General features: G+C 42.8%; 1 protein-coding gene across 4 annotated transcripts in view; it reads left to right on the top strand.

Annotated features, from left to right (window-relative positions):
* Window positions 1-23708, top strand: part of GRAMD4 (GRAM domain containing 4) — a 151753-nt gene that overhangs the window by 54697 nt on the left and 73348 nt on the right. For 3 of the 4 annotated variants that reach the window (XM_030550539.1, XM_030558638.1, XM_030566942.1), the window contains exon 3: window positions 18888-19008. In XM_030550539.1, the coding sequence (XP_030406399.1) occupies window positions 18888-19008 (121 nt within the window). Of the gene's footprint in view, window positions 1-12911; window positions 13011-18887; window positions 19009-23708 lie in introns of all 4 variants that reach the window. The other variant, XM_030575290.1, reaches the window with a different exon arrangement.

The raw sequence follows: 23708 nt of genomic DNA, 5'->3' as shown, positions 1-23708 counted from the left end.
TTCCGCTCAGCTAAACGTCATACTCGGGATTCCCCTCGCAATGACTTGGCACTGGGGCACCGGAGCTCCCGCTGCTGTCATGGGTACCGAAGAATCACTTCGGGCAAGTACTGGTCCTCACCGTTGAGGTCCAGGTCCCGAGGGAAGTGACACCGCAGGCACCACCACTCACTGTTTCCGTGAGACCGTGCTCTTGATGTGACCTCGGCACTCAGCCGCCCATCCCTGACCTGCGTGGTCTAGCTGGGACAACTACTGCTACTGGGCCCTCAGCCAGGTCAGTGGCAAGGGGCCCCGTGGCAGGGACAGTGGTGCCAGTGGGCACTCTGGCTGCTGATGGCCGTCCAAATGGAGGCCCACTCGGTCGCCGGACCGTCTCAGGCCCCATCAGCCTCGTCTGGCCGTCTAAGAGGCAGACCGGCAGGCCACGAGTCGGCGGACCTGCATCCGGACTCTGATCTGGGGCTTGACGCCCCCTCCGCCAGTACTGGCTGAGGCCCACGGCTCTGTGCCAGCCCTTTCCCTGGCACCAGACGACACCATAATGGCATCCTGCTGTCAGTCCCTCAGAAGAACTTTAAGGCGCACCAAGACGTGCTAAATCAGGTGGCATCCAGCCTCCAGCTTCAGGCCAAGGAAATGAAGGGCCCTTCCGATTCCCTCTTTAACGTGTTGTCCTCCTCGGCACTGGGCTGCGTGCTTCTGCCCCTGCACCAGGGTGTAGCCAACATTTTCAACACCCTGTGGCAAACTCCTGCCTCCTTGGCCTTATTCTCCAAGAAGGCTGAAAGGAAGTATTTTATGCTGGCCAAGGACCATGAGTACCTCTATTCCCACCTGGCACCTAACTTGCTTGTGGTAGAGTCGCTAAATCACAGAGATCGACAAGGCCAGCCTGCGCCTACCCCCAAAAATAAGGATGCCAGACGACTGGGCTCCTTTGGTAGAAAAATGTATTCTTCTGCAAGTTTCCAACTCGGGGTAGCCAACCACGAGGCCTTGCTGAGCAGGTATGACTTTAACTTTAACTTGTGGGAGTCTCTGCCTAAGTGTGAGCCTCTCCTCCCAGACCGGGACAGGAAGGACTTTAAGGGCCTGGTAGAAGAGGGGGTGGCAGTGGCGAAAACAGCCCTGCAAGCAGTGTCGGATGCAGCCGACACTGCAGCCCACTTGATGGCTTCAGCGATTTTCCATATGCGGAGTGTCGTGACTCCTCCTGTCTGGAGTGTCAGCTGAGGCACAATCCCTTATGCAGGACCTCCCTTTTGATGGGAAAGCTCTCTTTGCAGACCGGACGGATGTCAGGCTGCATGGGATGAAGGACTCCTGGACCGAGGGACCAAAAATGCCGGTCTCAGCGACAGTACCGCTCCACCCACAGCCTGGGCCCTCTAAGGGCAAGAGGCAGGGAAAGAGGCGGTTTTTGACTATTTACAGGGGAGCACTGGGCTAGTTGCCAGGGAGAACCCCCAATTAATAACGTATGTGTTCTGCAATCGTTTGTCTGCCTTCCGCATGGCGTGGTGCCGTATAACATCAGATCAGTGGGTCCTCAGCACCATTTCCAAAGGCTACATGTTGCAGTTCACCTCACTTCCCCCCCCCCAAACCATCTGCCTGACCCGGTGGACCCGGAGCATGCCCATCTCCTAGGGTATGAGGTGGACCATTTACTGCATCTGGGGGCAGTGGAAAGAGTACCAGAATTCCAGGGCAAAGGGTTTTACTCCCGGTACTTCCTGATCCCGAGGCCCATTCTGGACCTCTGGGGCCTAAACAGTTTTCTGGCCCGCTCCAAGTTCCGCATGGTGTCCCTGGCCTCTATTATCCCCTCCCTGGACCCGGGGACTGGTATGCCTCCCTGGACCTCCAGGGCTCATACTTCCACATCCATATTTTCGAGGGGCACAAGAGCTTCATCTGCTTCCTAGTGGGGCTGGACCACTACCAGTTTGTGGTCCTTCCATTTTGGCCTATCCACAGCACCCAGGGTTTTCGCAAAGTGTATGGCTGTGGTAGTGGCCCTCAGGTGAGATGGGGTACAGATCTTCCCATACCTGGACGATTGGCTTCTCAAAGGTGACTCATGTTCTGAGGTAAAGACCCACGTGGAGCTGCTCCTCTCAACATGCGCTGGTCTTGGCCTAGTGGTGAATGAGACCAAATCAACCTTAGTTCCAGTTCAGCGCACAGAGTTCATTGGGCTGCTGCTGGACTCTTCAAGGGCCGCAGCCTTTCCCCCAGACAGGTTCAAGGCCCTGAGAGATCTCATCACCTCGGTCACGGTTTTCCTGGTGACAACAGCGAGAGCATGCCTTCAAATTCTGGGCCACATGGTGGCATGTACATATGTGGTCCGCTATGCCAGACTCCAAAGGAGGCCCCTCCAACTCTGGCTAGCCTCTCAATTCTCTGAGGCACAGGACGGGCTGGAGAAGGTTCTCACGGTTTCATCCCTGATACTGGCTTCCCTTCAATAATGGTCTTGCCCAAGCAATATACTGCAAGGGGTTCCCTTTTGAGATGCCAGCCCGTCTGTCGACCTGATGACTGACGCGTTGGACCTGGGTTGGGGAGCCCACACAGGAAACATGCAAACCCAAGGGACGGGTCGATCTCGGACTTGTCCCTTCACATAAATGTCAAAGAGCACAAGGCAGTTCAGTTGGTGGGCGTGGCCTTTCACACGCACCTTTGCAGCAGGCTGATCAGCGTCCTCACGGACAACGCCGCCGCCATGTACTACATCAACAGACAAGGTGGGACTCGCTCCCTAGTCCTCCGCTGGGAAGCCCTGAGCCTATGGGAGTTCTGCATAGCCCAGGATATCTCCCTGAGGGCCATACACCTCCTGGGTGTCTGCAGTACACAGGCAAATCGCCTCAGCAGGGTCTTCTCCCCTCAGTACGAGTGGTCGCTCCACTTGGAGGTTGCTCACCGGCTCTTCTGAGAGTGGGGAGTTCCCCAGGTCGACCTCTTTGCAACCTGCCAGAACCAATGTTGCCCCCGCTTCTACTCCGGGGAGAGATGGGGAGGGGTGTGATCTCTGATGCATTCCTCCTGAGGTGGTCGGGCCAGCTCCTCGATGCTTTCCCACCGTTCCCCCTCATCAACAAAGTCCTGCAAAAGGTAAAAGCAGACAGGACGAGAGTCATCCTCATAGGCCCAGCATGGGCCTGCCAACACTGGTACAGGATCCTCCTTCGCCTCTTGGCAGGCCCCCTGAGGAGGCTGCCGCTTTGCCTGGACCTCCTCTCCCAGGATGGGGGCTGCCTCCTCCATCCTAATCTAGTCACACTCCACCTGGCAGCTTGGTTGCTCCATGGCTAGACGAGGAGGAGGGCAGGTGTTCAGAGTAGGTAAGGCGAGTCCTCGTGGAAAGCAGGAAGCCGTCCACGCACCGTACATACATGGCGAAGTGATCCAGGTTCTCCAAGTGGGCGAGTGAGTGGGGAGTCTCCCCTTTCTCCGCACCTCTCCGGCTTATCCTGGACTACCTCCTGTCCCTTGGGACCCAAGGACTGGCACCCGCCTCGGTCAGGGTACACTTGGCGGCTATATCGGCCTTCCAGCCGCCAGTGCAAAGGCTCTCAGTCTTCTCCCATTTTATGACCTCCTCCCACTTCCTGAAGGGCCTTGACCTTTGGTTCCCATATGCTAGACCCCCTGTGCCACAGTGGGACCTGAACCTGGTTTTGTCATGACTCACGGGTCCTCCCTTTGAACCCCTGGCCACGTGTTCCTGGTCTCACCTCTCATGGAAGGTGCCTTCCTTTCGCAATCACGTCAGCCCGCCTTGTCTCGGAACTCAGGGCCTTGACCTCGGAACCCCCCTATACGGTGTTCCACAGGGATCAGGTCCAGCTTCGCCCACACCCGGTGTTCCTCCAGAAGGTGGTCTCCGCCTTCCATGTGGATCAGAGCATCTTTCTCCCCATGCTCTGTCCTAAGCCCCATTCCTCCAGCGAGGAACGCCGCCTCCACATGCTCGATGTACGTAGAGCGCTAGCATTTTACCTGGATTGGACCTAACCGTTCTGGAAATCCTTGCAGCTTTTTGTTGCCTCGGTTGAGTGGGTAAAGGGGCAACCTATCTCCAGCCAGCGTCTTCTCTGCTGGATTATCTCGTGTACCTACGTGCTATGACCTGACAGGGCTTCCCCCACCACCAATCGTTAGGGCACCCAATAAGGGCTCAGGCCTCATCAGCTGCCTTCGTAGCCCATGTCCCTATCCAAGACATTTGTAGAGTGGCTAATTGGGCCTTGGTTCACACGTTTACTTTGCATTACGCGATCGCCTCCCAGTCTAGGGATGACGCCGGGTTCGGCAGGGTGGTACTCTGTCGCGGTCTATCGTGAACTCCTACCCACCTCTAACAGGGATAGTTTGGAATCTCCTACTGTGAAATACACATGAGCAATCACTCGAAGAAAAAAGGACAGTTACCCGTTCTGTAACTGGCGTTCTTCGAGATGTATTGCTCCTGTCTATTCCACACCCCGCCCTCCTTCCCTTCTGTCTGATTTGTCCAGTAAGGTGGGGGGAGTGAACAGCTCTCCTTATAGTGCGGTATAGAGGCACCACTCTAGAGGTCGCAGTGGTGTTCCCCCAGTACGGGTACTGCTAAGGAAAAAACATCCGGCACCGGGACACGTGGCGGGCATGTACATCTACTGTGGAATACACCTGAGCAACATATCTCGAGGAACACCAGTTATAGAACAGGTAACTGTCCTTTCTCTACCTCATGGGGATGTGGAGGGTAAGTACATTAATGGTTTGCGATTCCGACACTACAGTGATTGAGGCTGTATAACTGCTAATCAAAATGTAGGTCCTGCTGTCAAAACTCTTATTAACTGACAAAGTAAGTGTGTGTGTGTGTGTGTGTGTGTACACGCATATGTGAGAGTGAGTGATAAAAATATATGGTGCCTGGTTTTAAGGGCAGTGACTGTAAATTGGAGGGATTAGTTACCAAATGTGAATACAGTAGAACCTCAGAGTTAATGCCTTGGGAATGGAGGTTGGTTGTAAGTCTGAAATGTTTGTAACTCTGAACATAATTTAATGGTTGTTCTTTCAAACGTTTACAACTGAACATTAACTTAATACAGCTTTGAAACTACTATGCAGAAGAAAAATGCTGCTTTTAACCGTATTAATTTAAATGAAACAAGAACAGAAACAGTTTCCTTACCAACTTACTGTACTGTATTTGCTTGGGGCGGGGGGAGGGAGAATAGGGGGACTCTGTGCCTGATTGTGTACCTCCACTTCCAAATGAGGTGTGTGGTTGACCAGTGAGTTCATAACTCTGAGGTTCTACTGTATCTGATGCCTGAAAACATCAGGCATTATTGCAATATTAGTACTTCTATCCCAAGAATAGTTTTTTTCCTAAGGCTATGTGTTTGGAATCTGCATTAATGTGTTTAAATCAATACCCAAAACTCAAGTAAACATGAATTGTTGGGTTCAGTCTCAGTCTCACATGGAATTTCTTCTTCTCTCCTCTCCTCTCCCTGAACTACTTACTAAGTTAAACAATGTAAGATATACTCTCTTCATGGTACTTTCAGGAACAGAGGTAGGGTGGGAAGATCAAGTCTTGTATTACTTCACTCTCCATGACTGACTCCCTGAGGTACTGAACAAGACTATGAAAAGTAAGCATGAACACTAGATCTTGCATATGCCTGTTTACGTGTTAGACTGCATAGTCCTAAAATTGTATCTACACTAGATATCCTACAGTGGCAAGGGGTTCTTCCTTTGCTGTAGTAAAATCCACCTCTCTAAGAGGCACTTGCTAGGTTGACAGAATTCTTTCATCAATTTAGCACTGTCTACACCAGGGATAAGGTCAGTTAAATTATGTCTTTCAAGAGTATGAATTTTTCATGTCCCTGAGCAACATAGCTGGATCAGCCTAACTTTCTAGCATAGACCAGTCCTTAGTCTTTATTTCTCCACTTTCCTGTATTATTTTTTTCTGCTTTTGCTGCTTCACCTGTGCAGTGGTGATGATGCTATTAAAAGCCAAGACAGAGTGCAAAACTGTTGCCATCATGCATGTTATTTCAGCCAAGCAGAACAGAAAAATGAAGTACAATTTTGATCTCTTATGAAATCTGCCTGAGCACATACCCCAAGGGGTCCTCACCAATGCTTTTAGGCCCCACATTTATGTCCCTTGATGTGCAGATGAACTCTCCTTGCCAATAGTGAAAATTCCACAGTGCATCAAATGCAGTATAGTTAAAAGGACTTACTGGCGATTCTCTTAGATAAATAACTTGCCAAGGGGATTGCTGCTCTGCCTCTGAATTTCTTTTTAACACTCAATTTGGTGTTTGTACGAGATGTCAGATTGATGGCCATGTAGACTATAGCATCTTGTCTATAAAACTATAAAATCGGTGCAGCATGGGCAGCGAAATGCAAGTCAGTTCTGTATTGTGTCATGAATCTGAATGGAATGGAGCAAAAGGGAAATTTAGTCTCCTTTCAGTACTTGTCTCGTGATCTTGCCAAGGCTTGGCAGGCTTTGTAATGTGGACATCTGCCCACTAAGAACTGGACTAAGGCCACCAATACACAAGCCCACTAAATCATCACAGATGGTGACTTTCAGTCACTACTACCTAGGTGGGGTTTGAACCAGTGACCTAGTGCACAATCCTGCAAATAACAGAGAACATAGTTCTCCCTACTGTGAGTACTTGCTCGAGTAAGGACTACTCACTGTAGTCCGTGTTGAAAGGATGTGAAAAGCTCCATGCCCACAGCAACTCATACATTTTAAGTTATTTTGGGGCTAAAACTTGACTTAAGCTGTCTGTAAAGAAGACTTTTTTCTTACATAATTTAATTTTAATATGTTCATTTAATATTCAGTTAGAAAATAAAAAAAGTATACAGTATGTGAAATACTTTGTGTGCCATTTGTATAATAGAAATTGGGATTTTAGCAATTTCTTTTCCTCGGGTAAAAGAGCTAGAATGTAGAATTTAAGGCCAAAAGGGACAGTTAATCATCTAGTCTGACTGCCTAAATTACCACTAAGCTGCCTGCCTATTAAGTGCAGTGCAGGAGCTCAGGGCTGCACTTAATGCCTCTCCCCAAGGCCTGGACCTGCTTTGGCCCCGACTCAGCCCAGAGTGGAACTTGCTGCAACTGGGGGAGAGATGCTCCTCCCCTAGACCTGCCATGACGTGGCCTGGCCTGGCCTGGACCTGCCATGGTGGGGAGAGGGACCCACCCCACCTCACCTCAAGCCCAGGTGCTGCTGCGGGGGGACAAAGCTGTGGGGGAGTCCTCTCTCCCCACCACAGGTCTGGGAAACCCATCTGGACCGCAAACCCCTTATCCCCCTCCCCCACCCCAGAGCCTGCACCCCAACCCTCTGCCCCAGCCCTGAGCCCCTCATTCCTGGCCCCACCACACAGTCTGCACCCCCAGCCAGAGCCTTCATCCCTGCCCCGTACCCCAACCCTCTGCTCTAGCCCTAAGCCCCCACCCACATGCTGAACCCCTTGGCCCTCCCCACCACATGAATTTTGTTGTGTGCACCAATAGGGAGGGGAAAATTGCTGATTACCTGTACATACCAGGCCATTCAATTTCACCCATTTATCCCTGGATTGAGCCCAATAATTTGAGTCTGGATAAAGCACATCTTCCAGAAGGGTTTCCTGTCTTGATTTGAAGACCTCAAGAGACAGTCCCCGACTTCCTTTGGTAGTTTGTTCTATTAGTTAATCATCCTCACTGTTAAATTTTTTGGCCTATATTTCTAATTTCAGTTTGTCTTTCACTGTTAGGTTAAAGAGCCCTTTAGTACCCAGTGTTTTCTCCTTGTGAAGATACTTATACACTGCAATCGGGTGGATTACAAATCAATTTTAAAATTTTTTAATTAATATGTCTTTTAAAAATAAACTTATTTAAAATTAATTTTGAAATGACAACTTATATCAAGGCCTATGTTTGCTATAATTTATTTTAAAAGTTGAAAAGTTATATTCAAGCAGTAAAGGTTTGCTGGCAAAGTTTTAAAGAGAGCCTGACCACTGAACTGGTAGAATTCATTGGCTAAATATTTGGAACCAGAATTTGAAGTGCTGCACCAGCCTAGGAGTAGTCTCATCTGTAAGTGAAGAGAGTCTATTTTCTTAATTCCATTCAGTTCAGAGAGTTGTTTATTCAAAGTTCAGAAACCAGTTAGTGGTTGAAAAAGGAGAGCTTGTTTCCTTTTCCAGTCACGAATAAAAGTAAATTGTGAAGAAAAGTTCTTCTAGTTGTAAAATCTTAAAGGTTATGGTGACCAGACATAATAGGATAAATGGACTAACTGCAGATAATCAGTTAGCCTTCGCTTAATCAGTTTTAAATGCAAAACATGTTTTGATAAACTTTACTAATGTATCCAGCACTTTTAAATTAATTTTAATTAATGAAAAATAACTTTAAAATGCTGTTCCTGTGCCTTAATTGAATTCCAACTTCCATCCAAATGGAGCTTTGTAATAGAAAATAAAAAAATCATCATAGTCAAATAAGAAAGAAATGATAATAAGTGAAACTCAAGAATCTGAATGTGTTGTAAGCTGCATAATTGCTTAAATAAATATCTGGTTATAGTGTACCATCCTGGTTAGTAATTAGTATCATATTTAGTATGAGAGCTATGTTTAGTTGCAAATGCACGTTATAATGAAAGTGGATGAGTCATTCTGCAAGGAGATAAGATTAGTTAACACACCTGAGCTGGTACTAGTATTAATGGGGAATTTTAACTTCCCTGACATCTATTGTAAGATTGTTACAGCAAAATATAATATGTCCTGCAAGTTCTTAGCATGTGTAGGGGACAAGGGGGTCATTCATTTTGGATCTGGTTTTGACAAACAGGGATGATTAGTTGCAAATAGGGTGACCAGATATCCTGATTTTATAGGGACAGTCCCGATTTTCGGGTCTCTTTCTTATGTAGAGTCCTATTACCCTCCACCACCTGTCCCGATTTTTCGCATTTGCTGTCTGGTCACCCTAGTTGCAAACATGAAGGTGGTTGGGAACTTGGATGGAAGTGATCATGGTCTAATGTAATTCAAGATCCTAAGGAAAGGAGGACATGAGAACAGCAAAACAAAGACACAGGACTTCAGAAATGCAGATTTTAACAAACTGAGAGAAATAAGAAAGGCCCCATTGAAAGATCAATTAGAAAGAAAAGGAGTCAAAGTGGCTGGCAGTTTTAAAGATGATGTATTACTAGAGGCTCAACATTAAGGTATTCTGATGCAGAGGAAAGATGAGAGCCGCAAGAGGCCAATGTGGCTGCGCTAGGAGCTTTTTAGAAATCTAAAAACCTAAAGGGATACCTACAGGAAATGGAGGGTGATGTCACCAAGGAAGTATACATGGGAATAGCATGAGTGTGCGGGGACAAATTCAGGAAAGCTAAGGCAAAGAATGTTAGTGACAACAGGAAGGGGTTCTACAAATATGTCTGACAAAAATAAAAAAGATGGTGTGGGTTTGCTGCTCAATGGAGAAGGTGAGCCGGCAACAGAATATGATAGGAAAGCGGAGCTGTTCAATGCCTGTCTTGCCTCAGTCTTCTCACAAAAAATAACGTGACTGGACAACTAGCAAAGTTATAGACAGTAAAGGGAAGGGATGCAAATCAGGATAAGTAAAGAACACATTAGAGATCTTCTGACCAATTTGAATTCAAGTCAGCAGGGCCTGATGCCATTCACAACAGGTTATTGAAGGAATTAGCTGAAGAAATCTGAGCCACTGGCAATAACATTTGCAAATTCATGCATGATAGGAGAGGTCCTGGAAGAGTGGAGAAGGGATAACGTATTGCCCATCTTAAAAGGGGGAAAAAGGAGGAGCCAGGGAACTATAGACTAGTCAGCCTGACTTCAATACGTGGGAGGTTGTTAGAGCAATGTATAAAACATTCAGTTTGCCAATAGCTGAAGGATGAAGAGGTAATCACTAGCAACCAGCCTGAATTTACCAAGAATAAATCATGCCAAACCAGCTTGATTTCCCACATGACATTCTGGTAGGTAAGCTGGAGAAATGTGGGCTTGACGAAACTACCATTAAGTGGATACATTATTGGTTAACCAATAGCAAATAGAGTAACTATTAATTGAATGGTGTCAGATTGGAGAGAGGTCTCAAGTGGGATCCAGAGGGATCTGTTCTGGGTCTGGTGTTTATTCTTACATCCAGGTCATTAATGAAGATGTTAGAGAGCATACTGATCAAATTTGCAGATGAGACAAAGCTGAAGGGTTGCAAACACTTAGGAGGATAGAGCTAAAATTCAAAGGGCTCCTGATAAATTGAAGAACTGGGCTATACACAGCAAAATGAAATTCAGCAAAGACAAATGTAAGATGCTACACTTACAGAGGGAAAACCAAATGCAGAATGGAGGATAACTGGGTTGGTAGCAGCACTGCTGAGAAGAATCTGGGAGTTGTGGTGGATCACAACCTCAACATGAGTCAGCAATGCGATGCTGTTGCGCAAAAAAAAAAAAAAGCAAATGCAATTTTGGGTTGCATTAGACAGAGGCATAGCATGCAAGTCATGGGAGGTGATAGCACCACTCTACTCGGGTCTGGCTAGGACTCAGCTGGAGTACTGTGTCCAGTCACCAATGTATAGAAAGGGTGTAGAGAAACTGGAAAAGATCTAAGGACCAATGACAAAGATGATAAAAGAGATGGAATGCAATCCATATGAGCAAAGGCTGAAGGAACTGGGTCTATTTAGTTTGCAAAGGAGACAATTAAGGAGGGACATGAGAGCAGTCTTCAAAACATGAGTATTGCTACTTTGGTAAGATACAACATGTTATAGTTGCTAGGGCTTCAGACTGGAAACAGCAGATCTGCCTTTTATTCCTCAGCTCTGCCACTGACTTGCTGTGACCTTGGCCAGAGTTTTGACTTCTGTGCCTTAGCTTTTCCTAGCTCTGAAATAAGAGGGTAATGCTTATTCACCTTTGTAAAACACTGTGTCCAAAGGATGGAGAAAACATTTTACAGTGCTAAATGCTGTTTAATTGGATTCATTGATATTTGTGTGCAAAGGAACTGTGGGCAGTTGGTTTGTTAATTCATATGGTCTCCTGGAAAAAACAAGGTTCTATGCAAAACTGATTACGAACCTGCAGTGAACTGACAAATTGAGGACCGCAAATTGATGCTGCTACTTTGTCCTTAACTGGGTACTCTCTTGTACCTGGCATGTCATCTGAAAACACAATGTAGTGCTACTTACAATGAAAGTCCACCACCTGACTCCTAGGATTATATCTGACTAAGTTATTGTAGTGTATAAAATGTGTGTTTAAAAAAAATTAGTTGTTGAGCATCATTTTGGAATATCTTTACTTTTGTCAATTTAAATTGAACCTTTAACATGACTGTCCCCAAACTATTTCTACAGTGCTCTGAAGATGCAAAGCACCATATGAATGCTATTAGTTCTGTAAAATGTCTTTCAGTATTTACAAAAAGAACAGGAGTACTTGTGGCACCTTAGAGACTAACAAATTTATTTGAGCATAAGCTTTGGTGGGCTACAGCTCAGTTCATTGGATGCATAGACTGGAACATACAGTCTGTGCATCCAGTGAAGTGGGCTGTAGCTCACGAAAGCTTATGCCCAAATCTGTTAATCTCTAAGGTGCCAGAAGTACTCCTGTTCTTTTTGTGGATACAGACTAACGCGGCTGCTACTCTGAAACCTTTCAGTATTTATATCTAAACTAGAACAGTATTAAATTTTGGGGTTGTGTGGCATGCAACAGGGTCTCTAGTTTTAACTTTCTGCTGCTCTTCAAACTCTGGAAATAATTCCAAATTTTTAGTGTTAATTCAGAGTTTTACCAATTTATCCACTTTTCCTTTCACTTTTTTCTCTTTTTTTTTTTTTAACACACTCCAGAGTCCTTTGTTCCAGACACAGTCCTTCCAGTCAGAAGTACTGGGCAGTACTTGCCTCCCTTTATAACCAAAGCCGCTCTTTGGATGGCCAAATAGCTTACCTTGAAATGACGTGGTATTATTTCCCAAGGGCTTGGTATGCTGCCTCCTCATTCCTCTCACATGTTGTTGCCCTAGGAAATAGGAGACCGATTTAAGTACGATGTCAGTATCTAAGAAGATATACGTAGAACAAGCCAAGTGCATTAGCTTACCATGCAGTTTTGCAAGCCCTACCTGACACTGTCATCTTATCCTAGACCAGTTAATCAAACTGTGGTTTTCTTCATTCTCTGTGGCTAGGTGCTCAAAATTAGCTGCAGACTCAAATGTCCAGATGCTCATTTTTGTACATAGTATTTTGATTGTACTGAACTTTTTGTATTTTTAACTTCTTTAGATTTATGCTTGATAGAATGTGTATCATAGACTGCAGGCATCCTAGATATTGTGCAAAAGTACATGGCAAGAAAAAACACCAGATGCCTGAACTGTGCCACTTACCATAAACCAAACCATCAAGCCAGAAAATTACTGCCAAAATTACCCTCCTTGACCAACAGTGCACAATATCCACCATATTAAGATATAGTTATATTAAATAAGAGGCACTGTTGTCTAATAGCTACAGTACAGAAGTGGGAATGATGAGGCCTAGGTGCTCTCATCAGTGAGGACGATGGCCAACATCTTGTACATCTTTTATCTTTTCTTAAGGTTAAGATCTCTGCTTTGGATGTTCGATATGAATGAGTAAGAAATGAGACTTTGGAGAAATATAGCCTTGAGTAAAGCTGTTGCCTTTTACTCCTGGGGGAATTCTGCCTCACTGCACTTATACAGAATTCATGGACTCCACAGATTTCTTTGCTTCCCCGCAGAAAAATGACTCCTGATGATGAAGCAAAGGGAAGCCGCAAGAGTGATCATGTGCCGCATCCCCGGCAGTGCAGGCAGATTGGTTCGGGCACCAAGAGCAGGTGATAGAGACATAACTGCTGGGGCTGGCAGCCATGTGTGTGAGAGAGAGAAAGACACTCTGTCCCTCTTGCTCACTATTGTGGTATACTTGGTGTGGAGGGGCCAGGCTTTGGGGTATTTCTGAAGAGGTAGGCGTGGGGCAGGCCCTGTTCCCTCAGGCAGAGCAGAATGTAGCAGCCTGCCTGATTAGTGAATTATTGTAATTGTTCTTAGTGAATTCCCCCAGGACTATAAAACAGGTGCAAAAAATTTTAAGGCTTCTTTATGTTGCCAAAGTGATGTAAAGGAGCCTTATTGTAAAGGACGGTATGGCCTTGTAAGTACTTATGGTGCTTTAGTGATTAGAACTGGTCTAAATATTTGGAATGAAAACGTTTCCTGTCAAAATGTGCTCCATGAGTGGTTTGCTACTGACCTTTTGGGAGATGGTCGGTAGCCAGTATAAAGTGAGTTTGATTCCCCAGCCTTCACTTGCTCTTCAGTTGCCTATGATGTAACACTGAGCATATGGCTGCGTATATTTGTTGACTAATAACTAGAAGTTAAAGGGTCAACATACATTACTATTAGACAAAGGGGGTTTGGTTATTTCTTCCAATGTTCCCCACTCGCATGCTCCATCAATTGTATTGTAGTTTAAATAAATTAGCAAAATAATTGAAACCAGCTTGATGATGATGTACAGATTATAATATGCAAAATTTTGCAGAATTTTAAAATACTGGTCACGGAATTTTTAATTTTTGTGTGTGCAGAATTCTCCCAGGAGTAGCCCTTAAACTGGTCTATTGCTTTTAATGTAATGCATTGTCAGCTACCATGCTCATACTGTAAGCTGACTTTGTGACTGAGTGGTGTCAATAGCCTTAGTATTAAACAAGCAGAAGACGCATTGTTTCTAGTCTAAGGAGTTTGCAGTTTGCATTTGAATGCAGACTGAAGCTGAGAGATGATGCTTATTGTGAAATGTTTTTATACATACTACCCTTTAAATCCTGAGTTGGCAGGTTACTGCTTCAAACCACAGAACGTTGATGGTGATTTGAGGCATGTATGCAACCAACTTCCTCCTCTTACTCCTTTCCGTTGCTGAGCCTTCACTCTCTTGGCTCTTGTGATATTGTCATTTCACTAGTTGTCATAAAGTCTTAGACCTTGTCTTCACTACAAAATTTAATTGTATTTGAATGTTTACTACTGTGATGCTTCCTACAACTCTGTATACAGGAACACTTTGTGGTCAACATCATATCAGCTAGTTCTAATTTTGTCCAAGCTAGAGAGGAACTGAACTGCTAATGTGAGAAATTAGCAGAAAACTATTCTGTGTGGGAATCTCTTTCCAGGCTTTCTCTACATATCACAAAGATGCAAGAAAGGGCATAAGCCTGATTTCTGCCTGCCTCCCTCCTCCACTTCCTTTTTAAAGGGAGCAGTTTTCTTGTATTTGGCCACACTGGCAAACCTTGCTAACTCCTTTGTATCCTGAATTACTGGTAGCTTTGCTCCGCCCTTCCTGGTCACTCCCAGGCATTCAGGGATGTATTACATATTTGATATAATCAAGTTTTGAGATGTACTACTTTTTAAACTAAGAAAAAATAATCCCGATGATAGCTTCCAGAATCATGTATAGTGAGAACTGGGTTATAGCAGTGTCCTTAGAGATTTCCTGATATGGTTCTGCTGGCCAGTGAATATTTCTACTTGGTATGTCATCCTGTTCTGTGACATTTTGCAGTTTGATGTGTGGCATGTTGTGGCACAGTTCCTTAGACAGCCCTGTATTATCTTTTACACTGGGAGTTGAGGATCTGTCACTTGTAAGTGCTTGATGCCAACTGCATAATTTATAGCTGATGCTCAAGGATGTGGCTTTTTCACAGCCCTGAGCACTGTAGCTATGTCGACCTAAATCTTAAGTGTAGAGTAGGTCTGAGTTTCTTAAAATGTCTTACAAATAATAACAAATGAAGTTTTGTAATAGCTTTGTAAATGTACTAGATGATCCATATTTACAGATGAAAAACTGATACTGGGATACTAATTACTTGTTCACATTCACCTACAGGGTTAGCCAATAGGCTAGGTTTCAACAATGGTTTTAAACAGAGTAGATTGCTTTTTTTTTTAATCAGTGATTTAAATCACCAATTTTAATCATGATTTAAATCAGCAAGCAGGGAACCTTGCTTTGTAAATCACAGACTTTAATAATTTTCCTAAAGATAACCAATGAGAATCAACCTAATAATTAAAATGTGTTGCTTTGCAATTAAATATAGCCTTTACTCTAAATTTGAGGCTTCTCCTCTAGCCGGGAGGATAGTATGATGCTATCAACACACATCTATGTAATTGCTTAAATAACTTAACTTACATTTATTGAGATTTTTAATTTTTACATTTTTATTAGAAAATGGTGACTGATTCATTTCTTATTTTACTAGATTAATATCTTACTTGAGATTTGTGTCAAGCTCTACTAGGATTGAAATTCAAATTCAGTTAATGATCAAAAACAGTTTATTTTTCTGATTAAATAAAGCTGCTTTTTAAAGTTGCTGGATACATAAGGGAAATCATTTTTTTGGCATTAAAAACTGATTTACTAAACAAAGGAAGTGCTTGTTTCTGGTAATCCATGTCCTTCTGCAGTTTAGAACTAGTAGATTGGATCCTCTACACTTAGTTTGTATTCATAAATTGGAAGAGGAAGGCACCTTTGCCTGCTTCTTAAACTTCCAGGTGAGATTTCTTAACTTTTGAATGAGGTAGTCATCAAACTGAACTAGTTGAATAAACTGAAATGAAGAAAATAGTTTTTCTGAACCTGCAAAAGAGGCTACTGCTATCAGAAGTTGGGTTAGCGCATCAGCAAACTGTGGTTCCTAGCTGCTTAGCCATTGACTTCCACCAGTTCAGTGGTTTGACTTTGTTTAAAACTTGGCAGAAAATGTACTGTTTCAATCAAGTTACTAAAAATATTAAATTATTTTAATAGATTATAATAAATTTTAGGCCTTAACATAGGTTATCAATTTTAAATTTAATTTTAGGTTTATTTTTTTTAAAAAGTAACCCTTGTTAAATTGAAGTAAAAAAATCTGATTTTTTTTTTAAATCATCAATTTTTATCAATCCTGGTTTGAAGCCTTGTAAGAATGGAATCTGTTATGTTACAGTTCATTAGTGTGAGATTCAAGTTCTGTATCTTTATAACTCCAATTAAGAAAACATGTACATTTAATAAAATAGTACTGTGGTGGTTCTTGAGGTACCCAGGACTGAGAGTCAGGTTTCATGAAAAATCATAGAATATCAGGGTTAGGAGGGACCTCAGGAGGTCATCTAGTCTAACCCCCTGCTCAAAGCAGGATCAATCCCCAGACTAATTTTTGCCCCAGATCCCTAAATGGCCCCCTCAAGGATTGAACTTCTCAACCCTGGGTTTAGCAGGCCAATGCTCAAAGCACTGAGTTATCCCTCCTCCCAAAAACACCTGCTCAACAAGATATCTCTTCAGTGAATGGATGCACAGAGAATCTTTCTCTGCTCTCACATACTGAATCAGTCTTTTGTTTCTGTTCACTAAGGGCTTGTCTACGTTACCCGCTGGATCGATGGGTATCTAGTCTGTACGTGATAAATCGACTGCCGAGTGCTCAACTCGGGTACTCCACCAGGGATATTGACACCAATCAATCACAAAGTCTGTTATAATGTTTCTTGTTATGTTCAAATGGCTTTGATTGTTTACAGTTGGTTTTCCATTGAGTGTTTGGGGATGGGGCAAAGGTAGGCAATTGAACCATGTATTACAAAATTTGCCTGCCAGGGACGAATAATAACTCCCTCCTGCTTGAAAGGGTCATCACCAAGACACATTCCCTGGATCACTCACCCAGTACATAAGGGTATAATTTTCAACATAATTACATTATTATTTAAATATTATCCATATACACATCTTGTAACTTATCAATACCCATAATCATTACAGGCTTTCAGTAGAGACCTTATAAGTGACTCTTTTTTTGGATAAATACCATGAAACAGTGTATTAGGTATAGTGAGTTTCAGGTCTGATATAGGACTTGATCATAAAGAACAGTGAACCCTTTTGCCTGTGGGCACCAATGGGCCTCTTTGTTACAGATACATTGACAGGGTGCTTAAAGTGTAAATAATTCCCAACAGTGCAAATGTATATGCTGTGTATGTTATGAATAAATCGCTGATCTGCTTTTAAAACCTTTGGATGGGATACAAAAGAACATTTAAAAACATGCATCCGACTAAGTGGGTATTCACCCACGAAAGCTCATGCTCCAATATGTATGTTAGTCTATAAGGTGCCACAGGACTCTTTGCTGATTTTAAAACTAAATACTTATAATTAGTTTTTAAACATTTAATTTAGTTTAAAATTTAAAACAGTTCTATTAACTTGCTGAATTACTTGACTATATTTAGATCATATTATACTAATTTGGTTACTGGATTTTATTTTTGTATGAAATGTTTCGTTTTTTTCAAAAGTACTCATGTTCTCACTTGAGTTCTGAATGCGTACAGGTGACTCAGTCATGGGCTAAGAATAAAAATTCACCTTTGCTTTACTTATAAAATGAATACTATAAAAACTTGCATCTGGCAAGCATTTAATACCAGGAGTAGCTCCAAGAGCTTACACCCAATATCAATCTATAGGGTTTGTACATTGCTAGTTGTGATTGCACATGTTGTTTTAATTAACCATCTCGCAAAACAGAAATCTGTCTTCCTTGTAATTTAACAGACTATTTCCAGAAATGTAGCATCCTCACCTGCCTCTTACTATGAAAGTCCATCTGTTCCTTTGTTGTTTCATGTTGTGCGAGCTACTGCTGCTTGTTAGAAGCCATGCATTCTTCTTTGATTTTCACATTCTGCAGTATTTCCAGTGCTTAGTTTATGTAGCCGCTGGTGGTGGTGGTGATGATGATAAATCACCTCTAAAAGATGCAAGAGCCTAGAGTTTTTGTCCTGCAGCATCGTCTTTTGGACACTACCCCTCCATTCCTGTAAAAATGCCACAAAATAGCCCTGCTGGTTTTTTGTTGCCTTTCTTGCATCAGGATTGTAGATTTTCTTCCTTCAGGATTATGTCTTGACGTTAAAGTATTCGCATATAGGCAAGAGAGGATTTGTACAGAATGGTAATTAGTGCTTAGAAAATCTGTTTTTTGTTAAGGCTTGTCTGTGTGCTATGAGGGGTTACAGCAGTATAGCTATGGAACTGCAGCTCTGCCTTTGTGGCCCCATAGTGTAGACATACACTACTGCAACGGAAGTAACTCCTCCTGTAATAACTGCACCTCCCTGAGCAACAGTAGCTAGGTCAGCAGAAGAACACTTTTATCAACCTTACTGCATCTGCACTGGGTGTTGAGATCGGCATAGCTGTGACACTCAGGAATGTGGATTTTTCACAGCCTTGAGACCAGGACATAGATTGTTGCTTGTGTGCATATTGGTTTTGTTTTAATTGGCCATGTGTCAAATAAAAGGGAAAAGGGGGTTATTTGAAATGCACCTTCAGCCAGCAGGAGGGAAGTGAAATGATCGTCATGTTGCAGCAAATCTAGAATCTTTCTAGGCAAGCGCACTGAGCAAACCTGTCTGAGGGAGATGCTGTTATTGATTCATTATAGTAATTCTAATGCTGAATAAGAGCATTGCTGAGTTGTTGGCTTCAAATGCTTACACATTTTTTCACACAGCTCTTTGTTTACTGTTTTTGAGGTAAATTGAAGTATTTAAATGACACTTCAGGGAGAAGCTTCCTTCTGAGTTATCAATGTATATTTTTTTCCCCTTCTCCTTTTTCATAGGCTGGTCCAGGGACCATCAACATGGCATCAGGAGTCCAGGATTTTAACAGAACAGAGTCTGATAGATTAAATGAGATCAAAGGTCACCTGGAAATCGCCTTACTGGAGAAACACTTTTTACGTAAGTAATAAAGAATGCTCTTGAATAAGGAATGTCCAAGCTTATTGAAATATGGCTTGGTGTGCACGGAGAGTAGGAAAATATGGAAAACCTGTTTGGCAGTGGCTGAGGTTTTTTGATGTATGCTGTCTTTGCTTGGGTTTGATGCAAGATGTGTACCACATGTGAGGTGATTTGAAGAAAAGTGATAAGGTTTTTTTTGTTTTTGTTTTTTTTTTTAAAAGCCTCATCAGAATAATTGAGTAGCATTTATAAATTTGTAGCAAAAGGGAAAAAATAAGTGTTTCTTTCAAATATTTTATTTACTATGTGAAGCTAGTGAAGGTTTCATATATATTGACATCTGAGGGTACATCTAAAATAACTCTGTGCTAGTTTTCCCCCCTTATTTAGTTGCTTAATTACAAGAAGGGGGAAAGATTTTTCTTTAAAAAAAAAAAAAAGTCAAATTAAGCGTTTCCTTAGCAAGTACCCTGCTTTGCCAGAAACGTCTTAATATGTATGTTTTCCTCTTTTAATTATATGGAAACTGTTACCAAATGTATAATATTGGTAATCCATAAAACATCAACTAAGTGAAATATAGGCATAAAAGAATTCCCATTCATATCCAGAAGTTACGATATTGTGGAATAGGAAAGCTGTAGGAATCTGACTGCACTTCTACATTAGTAACATTGGAGTTCAGATTTGCCAGGAAGTTATATTAAGGCAAACATTAAGGATGGGAGTGAAAGGCAAACAATTCTCTTTTTAGCTGATATTAAGAAAATCTCTTCTGACTGATCATAACATTTAGTGCTGATATATTGTTAAAGTTGATGTTCTCGCTCAATTGCTTCCCTACAAGAGGCAATTTTAATGTACTTTTAAAAAACTTCAAAATATTAAGTTTCTAAGAAAAATTCACAAAAGCCTGTGACCTGTCCCTGACTTTTACTATAAATATCCTTGATAAAATGGGAAGGGATTGCCCAGCCACCCCGCAGCTGCCAGTTCTGGGGCCCCCACCACCCATGGGAACTCAGCTCCAGGGTCCCCCTGCCCCCTCCCCAGCGGCACAAGGGAGCTCCAGGGTCCCCCTGCCCCCTTCCCAGCGGCGGTGGCTAGGGAGCTGTGGGGGTCCCCCTGCCCCACATGGTGGCGAACAGGGAGCTGCGGGGGTCCCCCTTGTCTGTGGCAGGTGGGGAGCTTGGGGAATCGCTGCCTCAGGCAGTGGGGCTACATTACAGCTCCCTACCGCTGTGGGAGGTGGTGGGACCCTACAGCTCCTAGCCGCTGAGGCTGAAGTCACAGAGGTCTTTGGAAGTCATTGATTCTGTGACCTCCGTGACAAAATCATAGCCTTATTCATGACATCCAGGTAGATCGGTTTGTCCCCACCCTTGTAAGAAACCCCTTGTCATATTGCCAAAGAAGCAGCCTTGCTTATGCTGCAGTGATAGAATCTTGTCCTGACTGAGGTTGAGTAGCAGCGAATTATGGATACAAAAGAGGACAGGATAGTAAACTAGTAGTGAAGAAATCACCAAAATCTTAAAATACATTTCTGGCCTGATTAGAATAATCTGGCTTCTGGTCTATTGTACCAGACCAGAATTTATTTTTCTGATATGATTCCGTTCTTCTTTCCATTCCCTGCTCCCCTTGCTTAATCTCTCTAGAGTAAACAAATGCTAAGTGCTTTTTTCTAGATTGTGGTATCAGCCCAGATAATGGTGAGCATCCCATGGTACTAGCAGTGTTTGGTTGCCTCCAGGAGGAGATACATGCTGAACAGGAGAACATGATTGAAATGTGAAGTCTATTTACTTTATCCTTGGAGGATAAGTTTCAAAGTGGAGGATGAGGGCTATCAAAAGTAAAATAGAGAAAACAGTAAAGGGAGGCTTGTCATGCAGCTGTCTGCAAAATACATCTTGTATAAAGAGGGATTTTCCTATTTTGAAAAGTAAGATAAGTGGATACTCTTTTCACCAATATTTCTTAAGTCATTTATGTATGAACAAAAAGTGCTCCGCCATTACGTCTCATTCCCCTTTTCCCCAAGGAAGCCTACAAGAAACTAGTCAGCTAATAATGACAAAGGAGGAGGATGTTTGGGGGATAGTTCATGAATAAACAAAAGGCAGCCCCATGGAACTACCAATATGTGTGCCAACTTTCAGCCTTTGAACCCTCTGTCTGTATCTTTTCACCTCCCTCCCGTCATTACCTTTCTCCTTCCAGATTGTAAACTAGTGTATTCTGGGCACTACTGCAGGCTGAAAAATGATTGTTTGAACATAGGGAGCTTATAGGTCAGTGTTCCCTCGAAGGCACACGGCCACCCAAGAGTTAATCAAGTGCTGAGCACTTGATTAGCAGAGCTGCACACATCCAGCGGCTGTGTTCAGGTGCCCCTCCCGCTGCTGCTCTGCAGCCATGTTGCTCCTGCCCTCTTCCTTGGAGCCCCTGGCCAGCTGCTCCTGGGACCCTCCTGCTTGCTGAGCAGAGGGGGAGAGCATGCTGATGTCAGAGAGTCTCCCTCCCCCTGCCCAGGTACCCCATCTCCACAGAGGGAGGAGGGACAGGACTTGGGAGTTAGATGTGACTGCTAGTGCTGAGGTCTGAACAAGCCTTCAGACTGGTGAGTGCCTGACTGCTTAGAGAGTGCACAGTCTCTCATACACTTCCCCAGCAGCCAGCATGTGCTCTCGTGCGTGCACACTCATACACCACTCTCACACTTTTTCTGTCTCTGTGTCTCACACACGTCTCTGGAATTTTATTCCTTCAAATTGCTGTTTTTAGTTTTTTTTCTGGTCTATGCATTTCACAATTTTATTTTATTTCTTTAATTCTTTGAGTAGTGAGTTCTAAAATGTTTTATCTGTCCTGGCTGGAGTAATTATCCCAATGATAACTTTTTAAAAATATATATTACATCTTGGTGTTTTTTCGTACTGGTAGTGCACATCTGCACATTACCTGGATATTGGTGGACATGGATGGAACAAATTAGAGGGAACATTGTATAGGGCCATATTTTTTTTGCACATTTCCATTCCATATAGCATAGTGGAGGATGCACAAATGATGCAAGTGGAGCAGAATTTTGACTTGTTAAAGTTTTGACTCTCACAATATTGTAGATCTTCATGGCAATGAACCCGATGTCACAAACACAGGACTGACTTAGATAATAGACCAAACAGAAAGAAGCTGTGTTGTGAAAGAGAAATATCTTAGAACATCTTTACAGTTAGCAAGGAAGTGCTGATGTCCATCTTTTGTTAAAATATGTACATCTAGTTACTACCACCGAGGGTCTCTTTCCAAAACAATTTTTGTTACCTCACTGATTGTAGGTGGAAAAAGCAGATTAAATGGCAATTGCAGTTTCTTGGTTTCCTTATGGGTATATTTATACTGGATTTTATTTGTGATCAAAGACTAAGACTAATGTGGGACACTTTTTTTCTTTTTGAAATATTAAATGCAGAAAAGACAGGGTATGTGGAGGGAATGAAGCAGTGGAGAGGATGGTGGAAGTCTAAGTCAGGCCATCCGAGTGGCTTACGCTAGTACCAGGGATGACTCATATAAATTAATTCATTTATAATTAGTACACTTACTGTGGTTTGCTGATACATCCAATTTTGATGCTTAGGCAGTTGTTTTTCTTTAAGGTTGTATGTTGCCCTAGATATACCTGTATTTGTTACATGTTAGCAAAGCACAAACTATAGCACCACAATATGATACTAAACTAATGCTCCTATGCTGTTTATGTACTAAAGAAGTCCAAAGAAGCTTGGAGAATCATACTGTTTTCTCTCTCATATGTGTAGATAATACATTTCTGTCTTGTTAGCAAGAAACCACGGGGCTGAGGTTAGGTCAGTTAGCCTTTGAAATGTGTCTCAACCTGAGTTTTAATTAACTGCTTCCTCAATGCAAAACTACAAACTTCTTGAGAATTATTGAGTAACGGCAAGAAAAAGAAATCTTCACTTTTTAGATCCCAAGTTAAGTTCATTGCACAAGAAAGAGACAGTATCTATTTATTGATCAATATATCAGGTTTATAGAAAAGGCACACACAATAAAGCACAAAAATGTTCCTTTGGATAGTAAATGTTTTTATTTGTTGTAACTAGAACCGAGATGCTAAAATTGTGGATCTGCTGAAATATGGCCTTCAGTGGCTCTGTTTAATACATGTTTCAGAGTGGTAGCCATGTTAGTCTGTATCAGCAAAAACAATGAGGAGTCCCTGTGGCACCTGCAGACTAGTCTCTAAAGTGTGACAAGGACTTCTCATTGTTTTTTCTGTTTTTAATGTTAGTTGCCCAATATATCCATTCAGTTTACCAAAGCTGCAAGTTTACTTAACCACAAAGAGATGGAAGGCAAATGGTGTGTGCCCGCCCATAGTTATTTTTGCTTAGTTTAACAAATGTCCTGGAATTAAACTTGAAGCCTAAAGGGTTAAGAGATTTTGTAAAAGCTTTGAAAATGTGTTTAAATTACTAGCATGGCCAAAGAATATTTTGTTATAAGAACATGAGTCATGGAATTAGCTGGGCTGAGGAGAAAACTGTCTCCCTTCTATATACGATACAGTATATGTTTATATATTATATTGCACGAGTGTTCAGTCAAACCTGAATTTCTCCTTTTGGTAGATGAAGAAAACGCAGTGGACGTAACATTTG

The sequence above is a fragment of the Gopherus evgoodei genome, chromosome 1, assembly GCF_007399415.2.
Source record: "Gopherus evgoodei ecotype Sinaloan lineage chromosome 1, rGopEvg1_v1.p, whole genome shotgun sequence".
In the NCBI taxonomy this organism is placed as follows: domain Eukaryota; kingdom Metazoa; phylum Chordata; order Testudines; family Testudinidae; genus Gopherus; species Gopherus evgoodei.
Note: the sequence above shows the minus strand (reverse complement) of the source record. Positions and strands in the feature narration are given on the sequence as shown.